At 36.0% G+C, this 14741-nt stretch overlaps 1 protein-coding gene across 1 annotated transcript in view; it reads right to left on the bottom strand.

Annotated features, from left to right (window-relative positions):
• Positions 1-500: 500 nt before the first annotated feature.
• Positions 501-14741, bottom strand: part of SLC5A7 (solute carrier family 5 member 7) — a 28217-nt gene continuing 13976 nt past the window's right edge. The window contains exons 6-9 of the mRNA XM_077914874.1: positions 13325-13468; positions 9149-9302; positions 5534-5751; positions 501-4497 (exon numbers count right to left, since the gene is read on the bottom strand). Coding sequence (XP_077771000.1) covers positions 3871-4497; positions 5534-5751; positions 9149-9302; positions 13325-13468 — 1143 coding nt within the window. The 3' untranslated portion in view covers positions 501-3870. The remainder of the gene's footprint in view (positions 4498-5533; positions 5752-9148; positions 9303-13324; positions 13469-14741) is intronic.

Genomic DNA, 14741 nt, shown 5'->3' on the forward strand with positions numbered 1-14741 from the left:
CCAAATGCACAAGTGTTTATGATTAAGCTGTAAGAAGACAAAGTTCTTCTGAAAGTATATATAATCACACTTTTAAAGACACTTTGAAAGAGTTAGATAAGAGATATAAAGCACATACTTAGAACATAATGAGAAGCAGTTCTTCACTTAGTGGTTGGTTGTGTATCCTAGATCAGCAATTATCAGACAGCTACTTGGTTTTTAAGATGCAGATTTTCTGATATTAATGGAATAGATATTCTGTTTATTGATTTGTTCATCCCAAAGAAAGGCCTGTGTGCAGTGGCAAAACTTCTTTTCCAGGGAAAATTATTCAATTTTTTTGAGAAATGATATCACAAATTGTCTAAGGCTTACGCAAGGTGAAACATTTCCATTTCATTTTTGTATGCATTCCAACAATGAGATGGTTTATTTCAATTCCATTGCATAGTTGTCTTGAAGCACCACTTATATTTGTTTTAAGGGACGGCCGCAAAAAGCCAAATCTAGACATGATCTCCTGAATTGCACCAGCACAATTTAATACAATACCATTACATTGAAAACATTTACACATATTAGAGCTGCAAATCTACTTATTTTAAGCATAGTTTATATAATATTTTGACAGACAAAAATATATGTTTAGAACCATTATATGTATCTGTCCATTCAATAGCAAACTTACAACAAATTACACATGATGCCAGAGTAAATTTTCTCAGAAACTAAGAAGAAAAAGTCACACTTTATGTTTAAAAAACAATGTCAATTCATTATTTCCAAATGAAAAATGCTAATAGCCATTACATTAGATTCACTTATTTCAAGCTTACATTCATTTCACATTCACATAAAATTCATTATTTTTAACTGTAGCAACAAAGTTGAATTTTGACACTGAGAACTTGAAAGCCTGATGACTTTTCAGTTCAGCTACAAGCTTGATGTTTTGGAAAATATGTGTGGGAAAAAATTTTAAATTACCCAAGAAACATGTTATAATTAATGTGGAAGTATGAAAATAAAATATGTTTTATTTTAATGCTTTATCCAAGTATTGCCTCCAGAGGTTAATATAGCCAGTGTATCACATGTTTCCATTGTCTTATTTTCATCAAGAATGGATTTTTGAAAATTAAATCAACTGACTAGCGGGAAGAATACAAAGCCACCAGCATTACCCATGATGTCAAATCAGAGCAGGGATGAGCATTAGGCAATGTCTTCTGAGTGTCACAACAGTATTCCTTCCCTGGAAATGGGATAATGTGCGTAATGACCCTGTGATCATTTTTTCATTCTTTTTGATCATCAACATTTTTTGTCCTTTAAAATCCACATGTATTAGTGGATTTTATACTAAACTAGTTTTTTATAAATCTAGTTTGAAAGTAGGTATGAAATAACGTGAAATAAAAATAGGACACTATTTGTTGATTCACATTATTTATCTAGTTTTTAATATCTTAGACAAGATAAATTTTCCCTTTATCTTTCTATTATTAGATATTAATGAATGGAATGAAAGAAATTTTCACTGTTAATATTTATTCCATTTCACTGGACTTAAACATAGTTATTGCACATATTTGAACATATATGGACACCTTTTGCCCAGTAAAATTGTAAACTGTAAGAGACTCTAAGCCCCTGTTGTATTCTATTGCAATATAGGTGATGTTTTCTATGGAATCTGGTGCCTAACTAGGTTGAAGTAAGAACTCAGAGTGACGGAGTACGTACAGTTATTCAGACAGTGTGCTGGAAAGCATGGCACATCTGAAGGAGCAGATCTGCCAGGAACTGCATCCCCAACAGTTAATCACTTTTCCATGCCAAATGTTTCCATTACTGCACTTTGTCTTTGTGAGCTTCCTGCCCTGGGTTCTTCTCTCCATTCATGTCTTAGAATCTTGGGACTCCCACACTTACAGCTTCTTTCCAAGTCCTCCATTGTATACTAGGTATAGAGAAGATTCTGAGCAAATTGATGAATGAGAAGAATTCTCATTATTATTATTATTCTCATTATTATCAAGTATGGATGATGTTCTATAAAGACTCTGAATGTGACATCATATTCTCCATCAAGTTCTGATAAAGCATTAAAATATGGGACATTTCAACATGTAAAATATTTAATTCATATTTTAAAAATTACCTGATAAAAATAAATAAATAAATTACCTGATGAATCTAACTCATATTTAATAACAAAGGAGATGTATTATTTGATGCTTGTAGACAATTAAAAAATTTTTAAAAAAGGAATTCTAGCTTCTTGAACACATCTTTTATGCTTAATGTTGAACACTGAATTAACTTCATTTTGTCTACAAATTGCAAAACAAGTGTTTTTGGACAAAGTGCTTTAGTTTAAATAAGTCATGTTGCCTTTCTTTATTGGATCAAATGCTCAGATAATTTAGCTTATCAATTCACTCTGTTTTTATAGACACAGCCCTTGTTATTTCTACAATGTGACTACTGGGAAAGCATTTAAAATTCTAAAATGGATACAAATCATTGCAAATATATATGCCTCATCCCTGCTCTATACATATATATACACATATATATACATATAAATGTGTATATATATATATATATATATACACACACACGTATTTTTTAACTCCAGAAAAGAAGTAAAATAATATTTAATGACCATCTCATGAAAGTTATGTGGATGCCAAATGTTAAAATTGATGGCTTTTTCCCTTTAGTACATATTTTTACTTCTGCTTTCTTCTGCATTTTAAAATTCAGTATCTACTCTCTGTAGTGTGATTTGTCTAGTACCTAAGATTGGCTTTGCATTAAGTGCCACAGAGTTACTGTCTTGACACTAAATCATCTTCATTAATGAATGTCCAAAATTGAGAGGGTTTTGTTTTTCTAGTTTTATCAAGAGGTGCTGTTCATGCCTCATTAATCTTAACTGGTGCTATGCTGCTACCTCACCTTACATATGACTCAATTTCCCTTCCAATACTAATTTAGATAGGAAACCACAACATTACTTCTTTTATCATGAAACAAAACTATATAAACCTCAGATGAAGGTAAAAATCCACTCGTTTTCCTATCACCTTCTGCTTGATGGCATTCTTGATTTATTGCTTTAAGGTTGCCTAATAATCATGCCTTCCACCCTCTAGGTACGTGTCTCAATGCATATGGTAGCTCTTAGATACACTCAAATGAACCAGTGCTTCTCTACAAGATGGATTCGATTTTCCTATTACCTTGTACCTAAAGAAATGCCACGACACAATATGTCGTGTGTGTTTGTTTTATCTGTGCTCAGAGTAATATGTCGTGCCACTACAAAAAGGGAAATGAATTGCATATTCAGCAAACATTCTAGTTAAGGACATGAAAGAAGGGATTAATCAACACATCAGGATAATCACTGGTTAATTTGTTGCACCATTCATTGGAGTGATGGCCAGTTCCTCTCCTGATTCACTAATGACAATAAACTAAACCCACTAGCATATTAGTGGACAAGGTCTGGATCAAGTTCACCTGATTTCCTTTGCTCTTTTGTATCTACTTCTTTTTTTCAGAATAAAGATAAATACTCTGTTTGGCCCTCTGTTCTTCGAGTAGGGCTTAATTCGATTTTGAATACTTAACAAAACTAACTAGAGTCAGAATCAAATGGGGATGAGAAATATCGATGCAAGCTGTTGCTTTCACAGATGCTTCCTTGTAGCTTGACTTGCATTTGTGCAATTGCACTTTTATATGGATTTTTGACCTCCTGAATGCTGTTTGTTCTTAAAGTATATTTTTTTATATGCTGCCACCCATCCTTCCTGGACTAGCCTGCTATTGGCACTCTGTTCATGAAAACAGTATTTTATTTGGATGGGGTCATTACAAGTTATCTTCAGTCCCCGATCCTTCTGGGCTGGAGTCGATGTTGACAAAGGCCTCCTTATTGGTAAAAGTGGAGCTGAGAGTTAGGCTCTGTCGGGGCTTCACAGGTGCAAGTTCATCCAATTTAATATTTTCATTTTTGACCAGAACTGTCTTATCCATGTTCTCTTCACTGTGCCTTGCGACAACAGCATCAAATACATCTAATTTGGGTGGCAACTTTCCACTTTCAAATAGGTATTTGGCTAGATAGGAGATGCAAATGTTGGATAAGAATGAGGTAACCATGGCAAGGGTTTTAAATGGGAATCTCTGATTATAAATGCCATTCTTATCAGAGTAATAACCAGGGTAAAAGATCAAGGGCTGTAGGTACAGATACGGCTCCCCTCCGGTTATTCTCAAGAAAAGGCCAGACACATAACCTGCCACGGCCCCATATGTATTGGTTCCCTTGACGAAGAGCACACAGAGCAGCTGTGGGAAGATGATGATGTAAACGAGGTCTGAGCTGAGGTACCAGAGCCCATACACGGTCTTCGTTAGTAAGGCCATGGCTGTGGCTGAAGCTCCAAACACAAACACTGTGATTCGCATAACCCAGATGATTTCCTTGTCTGATGCCTGCAAGAAATTGCCACAGGGACAGCTTTTCACACAGTGCACTGGCTTATTTAGGTGAAGAATGAGATGCATTTCTGTGCCTTAAAGCTGGTCTGAACAATTGCCCTGGTTCCTATAGTTCTACCTGGGCAAAATCAACCTAAACCATGGTATAGGAGGCAAGCAATCTAGGTGGCCTCTCTGGTGGGCCTTTGGGAGGGGTTTTTGTGTGTCATGTACAGGAAGCACTGGCAGCTACATCTTTCCCTGAATGTGCAGGGGAGAGGTAAGATGAACTTATGTGCTGTCATAGGGCAATAATAATGCAAGAAAGGATGTCACATACTTTACATGTTAAGTAGTAATTCCTATGTGGCTATGAGGAGGCATGACCCACTCTGGCTTGCTGTCTCCTGGGACTCCTAGCATCTTTAAAGCCAGCCACTGTAAAAATAACTGGGAGCATTTTGTTTTCACCTAGGAAAACTTGAGAAAGGCAAAGCCTTGGTGAAGGAAGAAAGTGGATAGGGGTTATTGGCTTCTCAGTGACATAACAGCACTGTTCTGCATCTACTTGATTCAATAAAGTCCATTACACTGAGCAACAACTTTCACACCAAAGTGGACTTAGGAGTTTAAGCGAAAAGAGGGACAGATGCTACACAAATGCCCATGAAATAATTTACTCATCATGTTCTACTTCACATTTCTTGTCATACTAGATGTAACTCAAAGTTTTTCTAAGATATTTTAGGTTTCATGACTCTTTCATTAGAAGGACAAGAAATGTAAATTACAGCAATATGACTGTACCTTTTGAAGTTTCTCGCTTTGATTTGTTTCCTTCCATACCAACATGATTGATAACATGCATTAAACACGTTCATGTAGAGCTTCAATAAAATTCAGCATTATTTAACCTTGTATGCTTAATCAAAGTAGGGTCAGATTTTAATATAGGATATTAGTAAATACATAATACTACAGATACAATAAATACAACGATGACCACCACTACAACAACAAAAATGTTATGTTTGAAAAAATTTGTTCTTACATTTTGTCTGAATGAAAGCTGGTAGATGTTCCGGGCAAACATGGAACTAGCTGACAAGATTGAAGAATCTGCTGATGACATAACAGCAGCAGAAACTGCACCAAGACCAAAGAAAGAAATGTACACAGGGCAGAGATACTTCAGAACAATTGGTAAAATCATGTCTGCTTCCTTGTTGCCCTTGGGATCTGGAGGCCTGTATGTAGTCTGGTTCCAGTCTGTTGAATAGAAACAAAAAATAAAACAACCACCAAAGAAACATTAGGTTCTTTATCCATCTGGGGGTCATCTTATTTACCAGGAGCTCTTGAAATAAATTCAGAATGCATGAATTAGTCTAATCAGAGGAGAATTCTATAATTAGGTCTAGAAATCTAACAGGGTATGTTGGTCTGAGAAGGTGGGAAGTCCATCGTTTTATATTCAATTCTGGCTTCTAATAGGTTTTGGTTACACTTAACCTCATTCATAAGACCTGTTATCTATTATCTATCTATCTATCTATCTATCTATCTATCTATCTATCTATCTAATCTATCATCTATCTGCCCATCTATCTACCAATCATCTATTATCTATCTACTTACCTACCTACCTAATATCTATTTCTTTTCTGCAATTGTGACATCAAACTGTACAGAATCATAGAAAACAAGCATCATAAAACAAAAGCATAGAGTATTTATTTCTTCGACCAGCTGGAGATATGAGAGGACACTTACTGTTTCAGTCCTCAGCCATACATGCATTAATGAATAGACAATAGTGGGGCTATTCTCACCCATCCTTTTCTTGTATAGGAACTTGGTTTTGGGGCTCCCTCAACATTATTTTTCTCCCAACTAAATTTTTCTTGCATTGGAAATAGGGAGGCATGATAGATAAAGGAAAATCTTTGTTTTATTGAGTAGAAAGTACAGGTATGAGGCTGACATTTTCAGGAGGATTTTGGACTCTGTATAAAAGGACTCAAAGCATAAAAGATAAAAAGCCTTTCAAGGAAGCATGAGGGCATGGGTACCAGAGATGCACAGGCAACCTTTTGCAGCACATCTCTGGCTAAGTCTGTGAGTTAGGCTATTAAAAACAATGAATCAGTTTGACAGTCGTGAGGATAAGGAAGAAATGGGCAGAGAATGGCAAGTGCTTAATCTTGTTAAAGCAAGAAGTAAAAGGAAGAATCATCATTGGATTAAATAAGTTCTTGGCAAACCTGAATGAACATAGGGCTCTCTCAGGCATGCCTTTACAATGCAGAGTTCTAGACTCTTATCCTGAAAGATTCTGATTGCATAGGTTTGAATGATGATAACATTCAGCCAAATCTGGGAATTCATCAAATTATACTAGTCAATAGATTAATCATTGGAGTAAAAATTCATTACAGAGTATTATAAATTTGCTTTATCTCACAAAAATAACACGATGAAGCTGATTTAGAAAAACTAGATGATAAATTCTACAACCACACATTTCCATACTATATATATATATATGAAGGTGTTTTCTTTAAAACCGCAAAGCCGAAGTAAGTAACATGCAGTTTCTTCAAGCATATAAAAAGGTTTTTGGAAAAAATAAAATAGGTAAATGTGCTCTCAAGTTTTAAAATTTGAAACTTAGAAATTATATCTGTATTTTTTCTTATTTCAGCAAGTTTAAGTCTTTTTATCATAATCGAAGGAATTGCATGATCAATTAAACATTGTCAGCAGTATTTCCCAAAATTTTCCATTAACTATTTAAATGCAGCCAAAAACCTGAGTGTTTTGAATTATACAAACTTATCCATTGTCAGTCTAAGACTCATCAACATTCATATTATTCTTCTTCAACAAAATCTGAGATGAGCCACTAAGTAAAATATGCTATAAGATTATTTAGATTTCATAATGAGTTGGTCTGTTTAACTCTAGAATTCATAGAAGGAATTACATCTTTGAATTGAATTTTTTAACAAATGAAATTCTGCATTGTCTAATATGTTTTTGCATATTATTTAGAAAATAGCTACTAAGGTTTTATTGTAAAGGGTACAAAAAATATCTTCTGCACCATGCAAGATAGAGAAAAATCATGGTGAAAAAAATAGAACAATAAGTTTACCTTTGAATATTTAGTTCTTTACTGTTTAGTTATACTATCATGTACTGAAGAATACAATGGAATCTTTAAATGCACAGTAGTATAGCTCCTTTTTTTTTTGCTTAACTTTGATGGCATAATTCCAGGACCAAATAGGGGTGATTTCCCTTGGATCCTACCATTTTTTTCTTCCCCCATTTTCCACTACAATTGTTCAAAGCCATTCTTTGTTGAATGCCAATTTTATAGCATTCATTGAAGCCAATTTTATAGCATTCATTGAGATGTTATGGTACCAGAAATAACAACCAACAATGTGAACCTGATCCAAGAAAAAAAAAGATTTTTTTCAGTCTGTTGTTCTACAGCACACACACACACACACACACACACAAGCTCACCCACACACATGCACAAGTATATATACATGGCCAGATTTGTTTCCTGATTGTGACATAAATGTTATCTTTTATTCAAAGGCACACAATTACCTTTGTTAGTCATCTTTTTAAGTGTTTGTTTGTGACACGGATGAACAACTGGAATAGAGAGTATGCACTATGGACCATGACTGCTCTTATAAAAGTTACATGATCCAGTAAGTAGTTCTACTAACTGAAAATCAAAATAGCCATGAGAGTATCATCCTGTATCATCTTTTCAAAACACAGTGGAATGAAAGGTAAACTTCTTTAGTCTGTTTTAATGACCCCTATCGATAGGACTCCATTGAATTTGGATTATTCTGATGTATTTTCATGAAATGCTCTTGGACGCTGTATAGCATAGATACATAACTGTTAGGAATAATTAAGAATTCAATTAAGCTAAGGGTGAGATTTAAAAAAATGTTCTAGATAGATGCTAACTAGGAGATAAGCATTTCATAATGCTCTTTTAACCAATTCTGAGTAAGTTATTCTCTAAGACTTAGTGCCTTAAGTCTACCTTAACCTACACACTTATTTATTTCCCCAAGGAAAAAAAACATTTTATTAACAAAATATTAAAAATTTAACGTAGGAATCTGAAATTCAAAGTGGTCCTTAGGTGTCAGGTAAATTTGCAAGCCAGTAGCTTTCGACTCAGGTCAAATTTGACCACCTGAAGGGCTTTAAAAAACACTGATCTTTGGCTCCATCTTAGATTATTAAAATTAAATCCCTGTGAGGTAGAATAGAAATAGGTATTTTTTAAAGTACCTCTCTTCCCCCAGATGATGTCAATGTGCACTTTGGTTGAGAACCACTGCTGACAGGATTACATATACATAATTGATAAGTACATTAACATGGGAAGGGTATGCTCACATACATTTTATTGGTGGGGAGAGCAATCAAAAACTGTTTGGAGGAACTGAGGTTTAATAATGATTTGAATGCTATAATAAAGGTTTGTATCTGAATAAGATGAGAAACAATCAACTATGTGGGGGTAAGAGGGCAAGTGGGGGAGGGAGAGCCACTGTGTGGTAATTGATTACTTCAGTGAAGCTTCATGGGTCAATTAGTAAAGCTGCAAGAGATATACCTGTTGATGCTCCTATGGCCCCAATGAGTATGGCTGGTAGAGCCATGATGAGGCACCCAAAAGCTGCCAGGAAAGACAACACTTGAGCATAGGTGGCTGAGGATGAAGAGAGGACCCTTTGGAAGTAGGCTTGCCATGGGATTCCACCCAGCATCTGCATGGGAACAACAGGGACTCAGAATGAGGTGGAGGCAAACAACATCTATTAGGTATTCTTTTTTTCTTTTTTTGTATAATTTTTTTTATTGGAGTTCGATTTGCCAACATATAGCATAACACCCAGTGCTCATCCTGTCAAGTGCCCCCCTTAGTGCCTGTCACCCAGTCACCCCATCCCCTCCGCCCACGTCCCCTTCCTCTACCCCTTGTTCATTTCCCAGAGTTAGGAGTCTCTCTATTAGGTATTCTTAAATCAGATTCTTTTGACAGTCACAATCACAATCGTCCTATGGCTCTGAGGTGCCATAAATGTCCTACATGTCAAATATCTCAATTGCAATCATCTCATTGTCACGTTTTCAACTGTGCAGAATTTCCTCAAGTTTTTTTCCTTCATAATTACACAACCCAATCTTATCTATTCTTAATTTACCTACTTTAAGCTGCTTTACAACTACCCATAAGAAGCCTACAATTTGTTTTCATCTAGAGGTTCTAATCAACACAAAATTATCTAAAAAAAATTAAGATTCTCAAAGGAGGAACTTTTATTTGAATCAATAAAACCCAATAAATATTTCTGGACCAGGTAATGAGATGGTTGTCAAGGGAATGGTTCTTGCTCTGGAGCTCCCTGCTCACCAGGAGAGTCAACGCAAGGCAGTGTTTTCCAGAGTGGGGTGTGCAGAATGTCCCAGATAATATAGAAGGGCATCAAAGAAAATATTAGAATTTCTATTTAGACTCATGTTTACCTCATACTTATGTGTTACATTGTTTTTATTAAATGATTACAAAATGTGTTAGTATGCTATGTATGAGTAATTAATACTTACATATACCTATGTGGGGGTGTGTTTAAAATTCTTATTGAGGATTTGCAATCATGAAACTTTTGGAGACAGTGAACTATAACGTAATTTGTTGCCTGTTATAAAGAGGTTTGTATGGGAAGGAAATTGATGAACAACTAACTATTCAGAGATAACAGGGACAGGGTTAGATGGGAGGAAGGACAGCTGCATGGTAATCACGAAAACCTGCAGAATTGACATGGAGTCAGTCCTTAAACACTGAGAGGGTGTCACTAGGAAAAGATGGAGAGAGAAGCGAACACCTGGCAGAGAATTCAGTGTGAAAAAGGAAGAAAAAAAAAAAGCAATGAAGCAGCTCTGAGACCACTGAGAAATTGGCCTAATGAAAGGTCAGGGTGTAGAAGTGGCTAACGAGGAGGTGGAAATACCTTCCTCGTGATCACTGTCATGGTTCTCTGACTCACATACAGTCAGTGTTCATAAATATTTATCATATGAATGACCGAACTGGTGAATGCATTTTCCATATTACGTTGCCTGTCTCACTGGGCTCTAAATTGTGGGATGTCTTATTTGTCATTGTCACCTCTGTGCCATTCAGAGTGCTTGTTACATATTGATTCCAATGCAATCTCCTCCTTATAGAAGCTATGCATGTTCAAAAGTTTTAAAAAAAGTAAAAGAAGAAATTCTAAAATTCATAATCCATGCCTCAAGTCTATATTATTCCAAAACTTTTCCTTTGGTTTGCAACCTATAAATCAATACAGATTTTCCTTGACTTATGATGGGGTTACATCCCCATAAGCCCATCATAAGTTGAAAATATCTGAAGTCAAAATAAAAAATGCATTTAATACACCTAACCTCTTGAACATCATAGCTCAACCTAGCCTGCCTTAAACATGCTCAGAATACTGACATTAGCTTATAGCTGGGTAAATCATCTAACACACAGCCTATTTTATAATAAAGTGCTGAATATCTTGTATAATCTATTGAATACTATACTGAAAGTGAGAGACAGCACGGTGTATGGGTACAGAATGTTTGTCAATGTATCGTTTGTTCAGTCTCCTGGTTAACTGGGAGCTGTGGCTAGCTGCCACTGCCCACCACCCTGAGAGGCTCGTACTACACAGTGCTAGCCCAGGAAAAGATCAAAATTCAAAGTATGGTTTATATTGAATGCTATCGTTTTCTCATCAATGCAAAGTTGAAAACTTGTTAAACTGAACCATTGTAAGACAGGATTATCTGAGTATCATTAACATTTTATTTACCAATGAATATTCATCAATAACTTCAATGCCTGTATGAATTGATACACCACAATTTACATGCCAATCTTTCTGGACATTTAAGTCATCAGAGCTTTGTAACTAAAGTAAAATCTGCCCTCCGCAGACAAACAGAAGTCCTGATGACAAGGTGGGAGATGGGTTAGGAGGAGTGAGATGCAGGTAGGTGGGCTGCCATGTGGAAACTGTGAAGAGCCACCACGACAGGCCAGCTGAGGAATACTGCCAGAGAATAGGTTCAGAGTAGGGCTGGGAGATACCTTGGAGATATCCAGAGCAAGACCCCACAAGTCATTTATGACAAGCAGAAGTGCAGAGAGACCGTTGGAAGATGGGAGATCATTGGTGAAACATTTTAAGGCTTAACTTCTACAGTTCACTCATTCTTTCATGCAACATCTATCATTTCACATCCACTTATGCTGCATTTTGAAGAATGAACATGACTTAGTTATATAATTTTTTTGAGATGGAAGAAACTTTATTAGTCATTGGATATAATGCCTTATCTTAAAGATTAATACATCTGAGGCCTAAAGTGTGGTGTAGGAGAAATGATTTTAGGGTCTTAATGCTCAGGCATTTCGATTCAAATCCCTCACTCAGACAATGGTGTGATTATCCACAGACTGTCGATCTTTTCTGAGTGCCATAATCTCCTCCATATAACCCTAAATAAACCTGCCATGCTGATACAATCTCACACACACATAATATTTAACCCCTTTCTCCCTTCAATTCATAATTATAAGCCATTCTAGAAAAGTGTCAGCCAATACATTTCTTAACAATACTTGGGAAAGAATTTCTCCTCCTTACCACTGGAAACAATTTGTTTGCATGTTTTCCTGCCTTCTTACCTAGAATTTCTTTACTGGGACAGACACATCTACTTTTTTTTTTTTTTTTTTTAGATTTTATTTCTTTATTCATGAGAGACACGGAGTGAGAGAGGCAGAGACATAAGCAGAGGGAAAAGCAGGCTCCATACAGAGACCCCAATGTAGGACTCGATCCTGGGACTCCAGGATCACTTCTTGGGCCAAAGGCAGACACTTAGCCTCTGAGCCACCCAGGTGTCCCAACACACACTTTTACTGCTGAAATTTAGCAAAGGGCCATGAATACAAAGTGAAATCACCAAAATATTGTGAATCCTCTAAAAAGTTAACAAAAATAATTTCCCCTTAATTTTGATATAAACATTAATCTATTTCTTATTTTGAAATTAAATATAGTGTTTTATTCTTGTTAGTAACCCAATTAGCAAAATCACAAAGTCGGACAGGTTCTTTTGGCTTTCCCCCTCTTCCCTCAATATGTGATCTTCCTTTATTTTTTCTGTGCCCCACATCTCACTGCCAACACCTTCACCCAAAAGTTCTGTAAGTTCCTAAGCTATCTCTGACTTACCAGTGCTTCTTCTTGGCATCTTTCCTGAGTGACACCTCCTTTCCAAACTTCTGTCTGTACTAAAAACTCTTTGGCAATAATTTACTTATTCAGTAATTAAAGACCAAATGGATTATTTATTTTAGAAGAAGTTGGTTTTAATGCCTTAAATCCAAAATCCAAATTAAAACATTTGATGGCTTGGTTTCAGATTGGGGAAGTCTCTGTGGCTAGGGCATGGTGTTCCTTACTTACAGCACAACAGAAATGTGGATATGCCATACATTACTCCATAGACATTGTCTCTTTAAGACTTTACACTCTCTCCACTTTGACACTAGTCAGCTACCATAGTCAGTAAGTGGCTCCATCCTTCCAACGAGAAGTAGTCAGTGCAGAAAGAGACATGAGTCAGCAGGTGAAATTAACATATAAACCTTAAAATCTTAAAAATGCATTTGATTTTAGGAAAAATGAGATTACATTCCTCAGTTAACGGCATTACTTACCAACAGCAGAAAACTATCAAGCCAAGTGTAGACTTCAAATGATTCAATGGTCCCCAGCCAAGGCTTTTGGTACTTGGCATGCAGAGCAGTGTACCCAATGTCAGTAACTGCAGAATGTGACAGGGCAAAAGGGACGCTGATCCACTGTAACCAAAGAGGAATGTGACATAGTTAATCTATGACTTTTGCCTGTCTTATATATGCACGGTTTAGCCACACACTTTGTTTTCTAATAGACCACAAAAGCTCAGTTGTTCTTCCTGTCCACCAGAGAAAAACCTAGAATCATGTTCTCTGTGGGATGCCATGAAATACTGATTTACAAAAGTTAGTAACATATTATCCATGCCTGTGCTTAATTTTATCATGTCATATCAATTATAGGAGCAGTCAGCCAACCTTTGAAAGAAAATATTAAATTTGAGAACATAGGTATATTGGCATATTAACTTTTAATGTTTTCTTTGAGTTAGTAAAAGATGTCCATTAATAAAGTGACAATGAAAAATCTAACTGAGAACTTGGTGAGTGAAACAAAACTTCAAGGGTGAGCTCAGTGCTAATAGAAGGAAGAGAATGGAGAGATCATCTAAATGGAACAAGGCAAAGAGGAGAAGAACATAAAGTGTGTATGCACATATTTCTTGTGTGACAAGGTTTGCTGGTGTGGGAGTGGGTTAGGAACATGGGAGAGAGAAACATAAATACATGGCAAGAAATTTTAATTGCAAGCTAAGGGATTTATATTTTGTTTTATAGGCAACTGGAAGCTAGAAGCATTTCTTCTGACTTATAAAAAGATTTTAGTAGATTTCTTCTGCATTTTAATATCACAGATGTGAACAGTGAGCTTAGGAGAAGGAGGAGTCAGGATAAGCAGTAGGTGAACTGGTATGATCTAGATGAAGGCCTAAAGTAGAGCCATGATATTGGAAATGGAAAGACATTGGTACTGAAAAGGATTATGAAGGGAGATCGAGCAGCTCCTAGATTCTAGTAGGAAGAAAGAGATCAGAGGGGGAAGATGAACAGATGAACCTCAAGTTTACAGTTGTCAAGCTCCAAGGATGGTGATAAAATCAACAGAATTGGAGAATTTGAGAAAAGGGGATAGTTTAAGGTGTGAGTTGCTTCATTAATTAAGTGTGCATGCATAGTCTTTTGAAGCTTGGATAACAAACCATAGTTGGCCTTTTACTCAGTCAAGTCAATAGGCTCTTAACTAGTAATCAAAAGAACTTGATTCCTTATCAGTTTAGTTACATTTTGTAGCAGAAAACCACTCTAACATCTATCTCACATATATTTGTCCTATCATCTTTATACTGGCATGCTTGATTTATGCTCCTGTGTGTTTTAAGTTCTGACCTCATGAAAAGCAATGAGAAATTACATCTACCGAGAATAAATAGCTTCA

Source organism: Canis aureus, chromosome 11 (assembly GCF_053574225.1).
Source record: "Canis aureus isolate CA01 chromosome 11, VMU_Caureus_v.1.0, whole genome shotgun sequence".
NCBI lineage: Eukaryota > Metazoa > Chordata > Mammalia > Carnivora > Canidae > Canis > Canis aureus.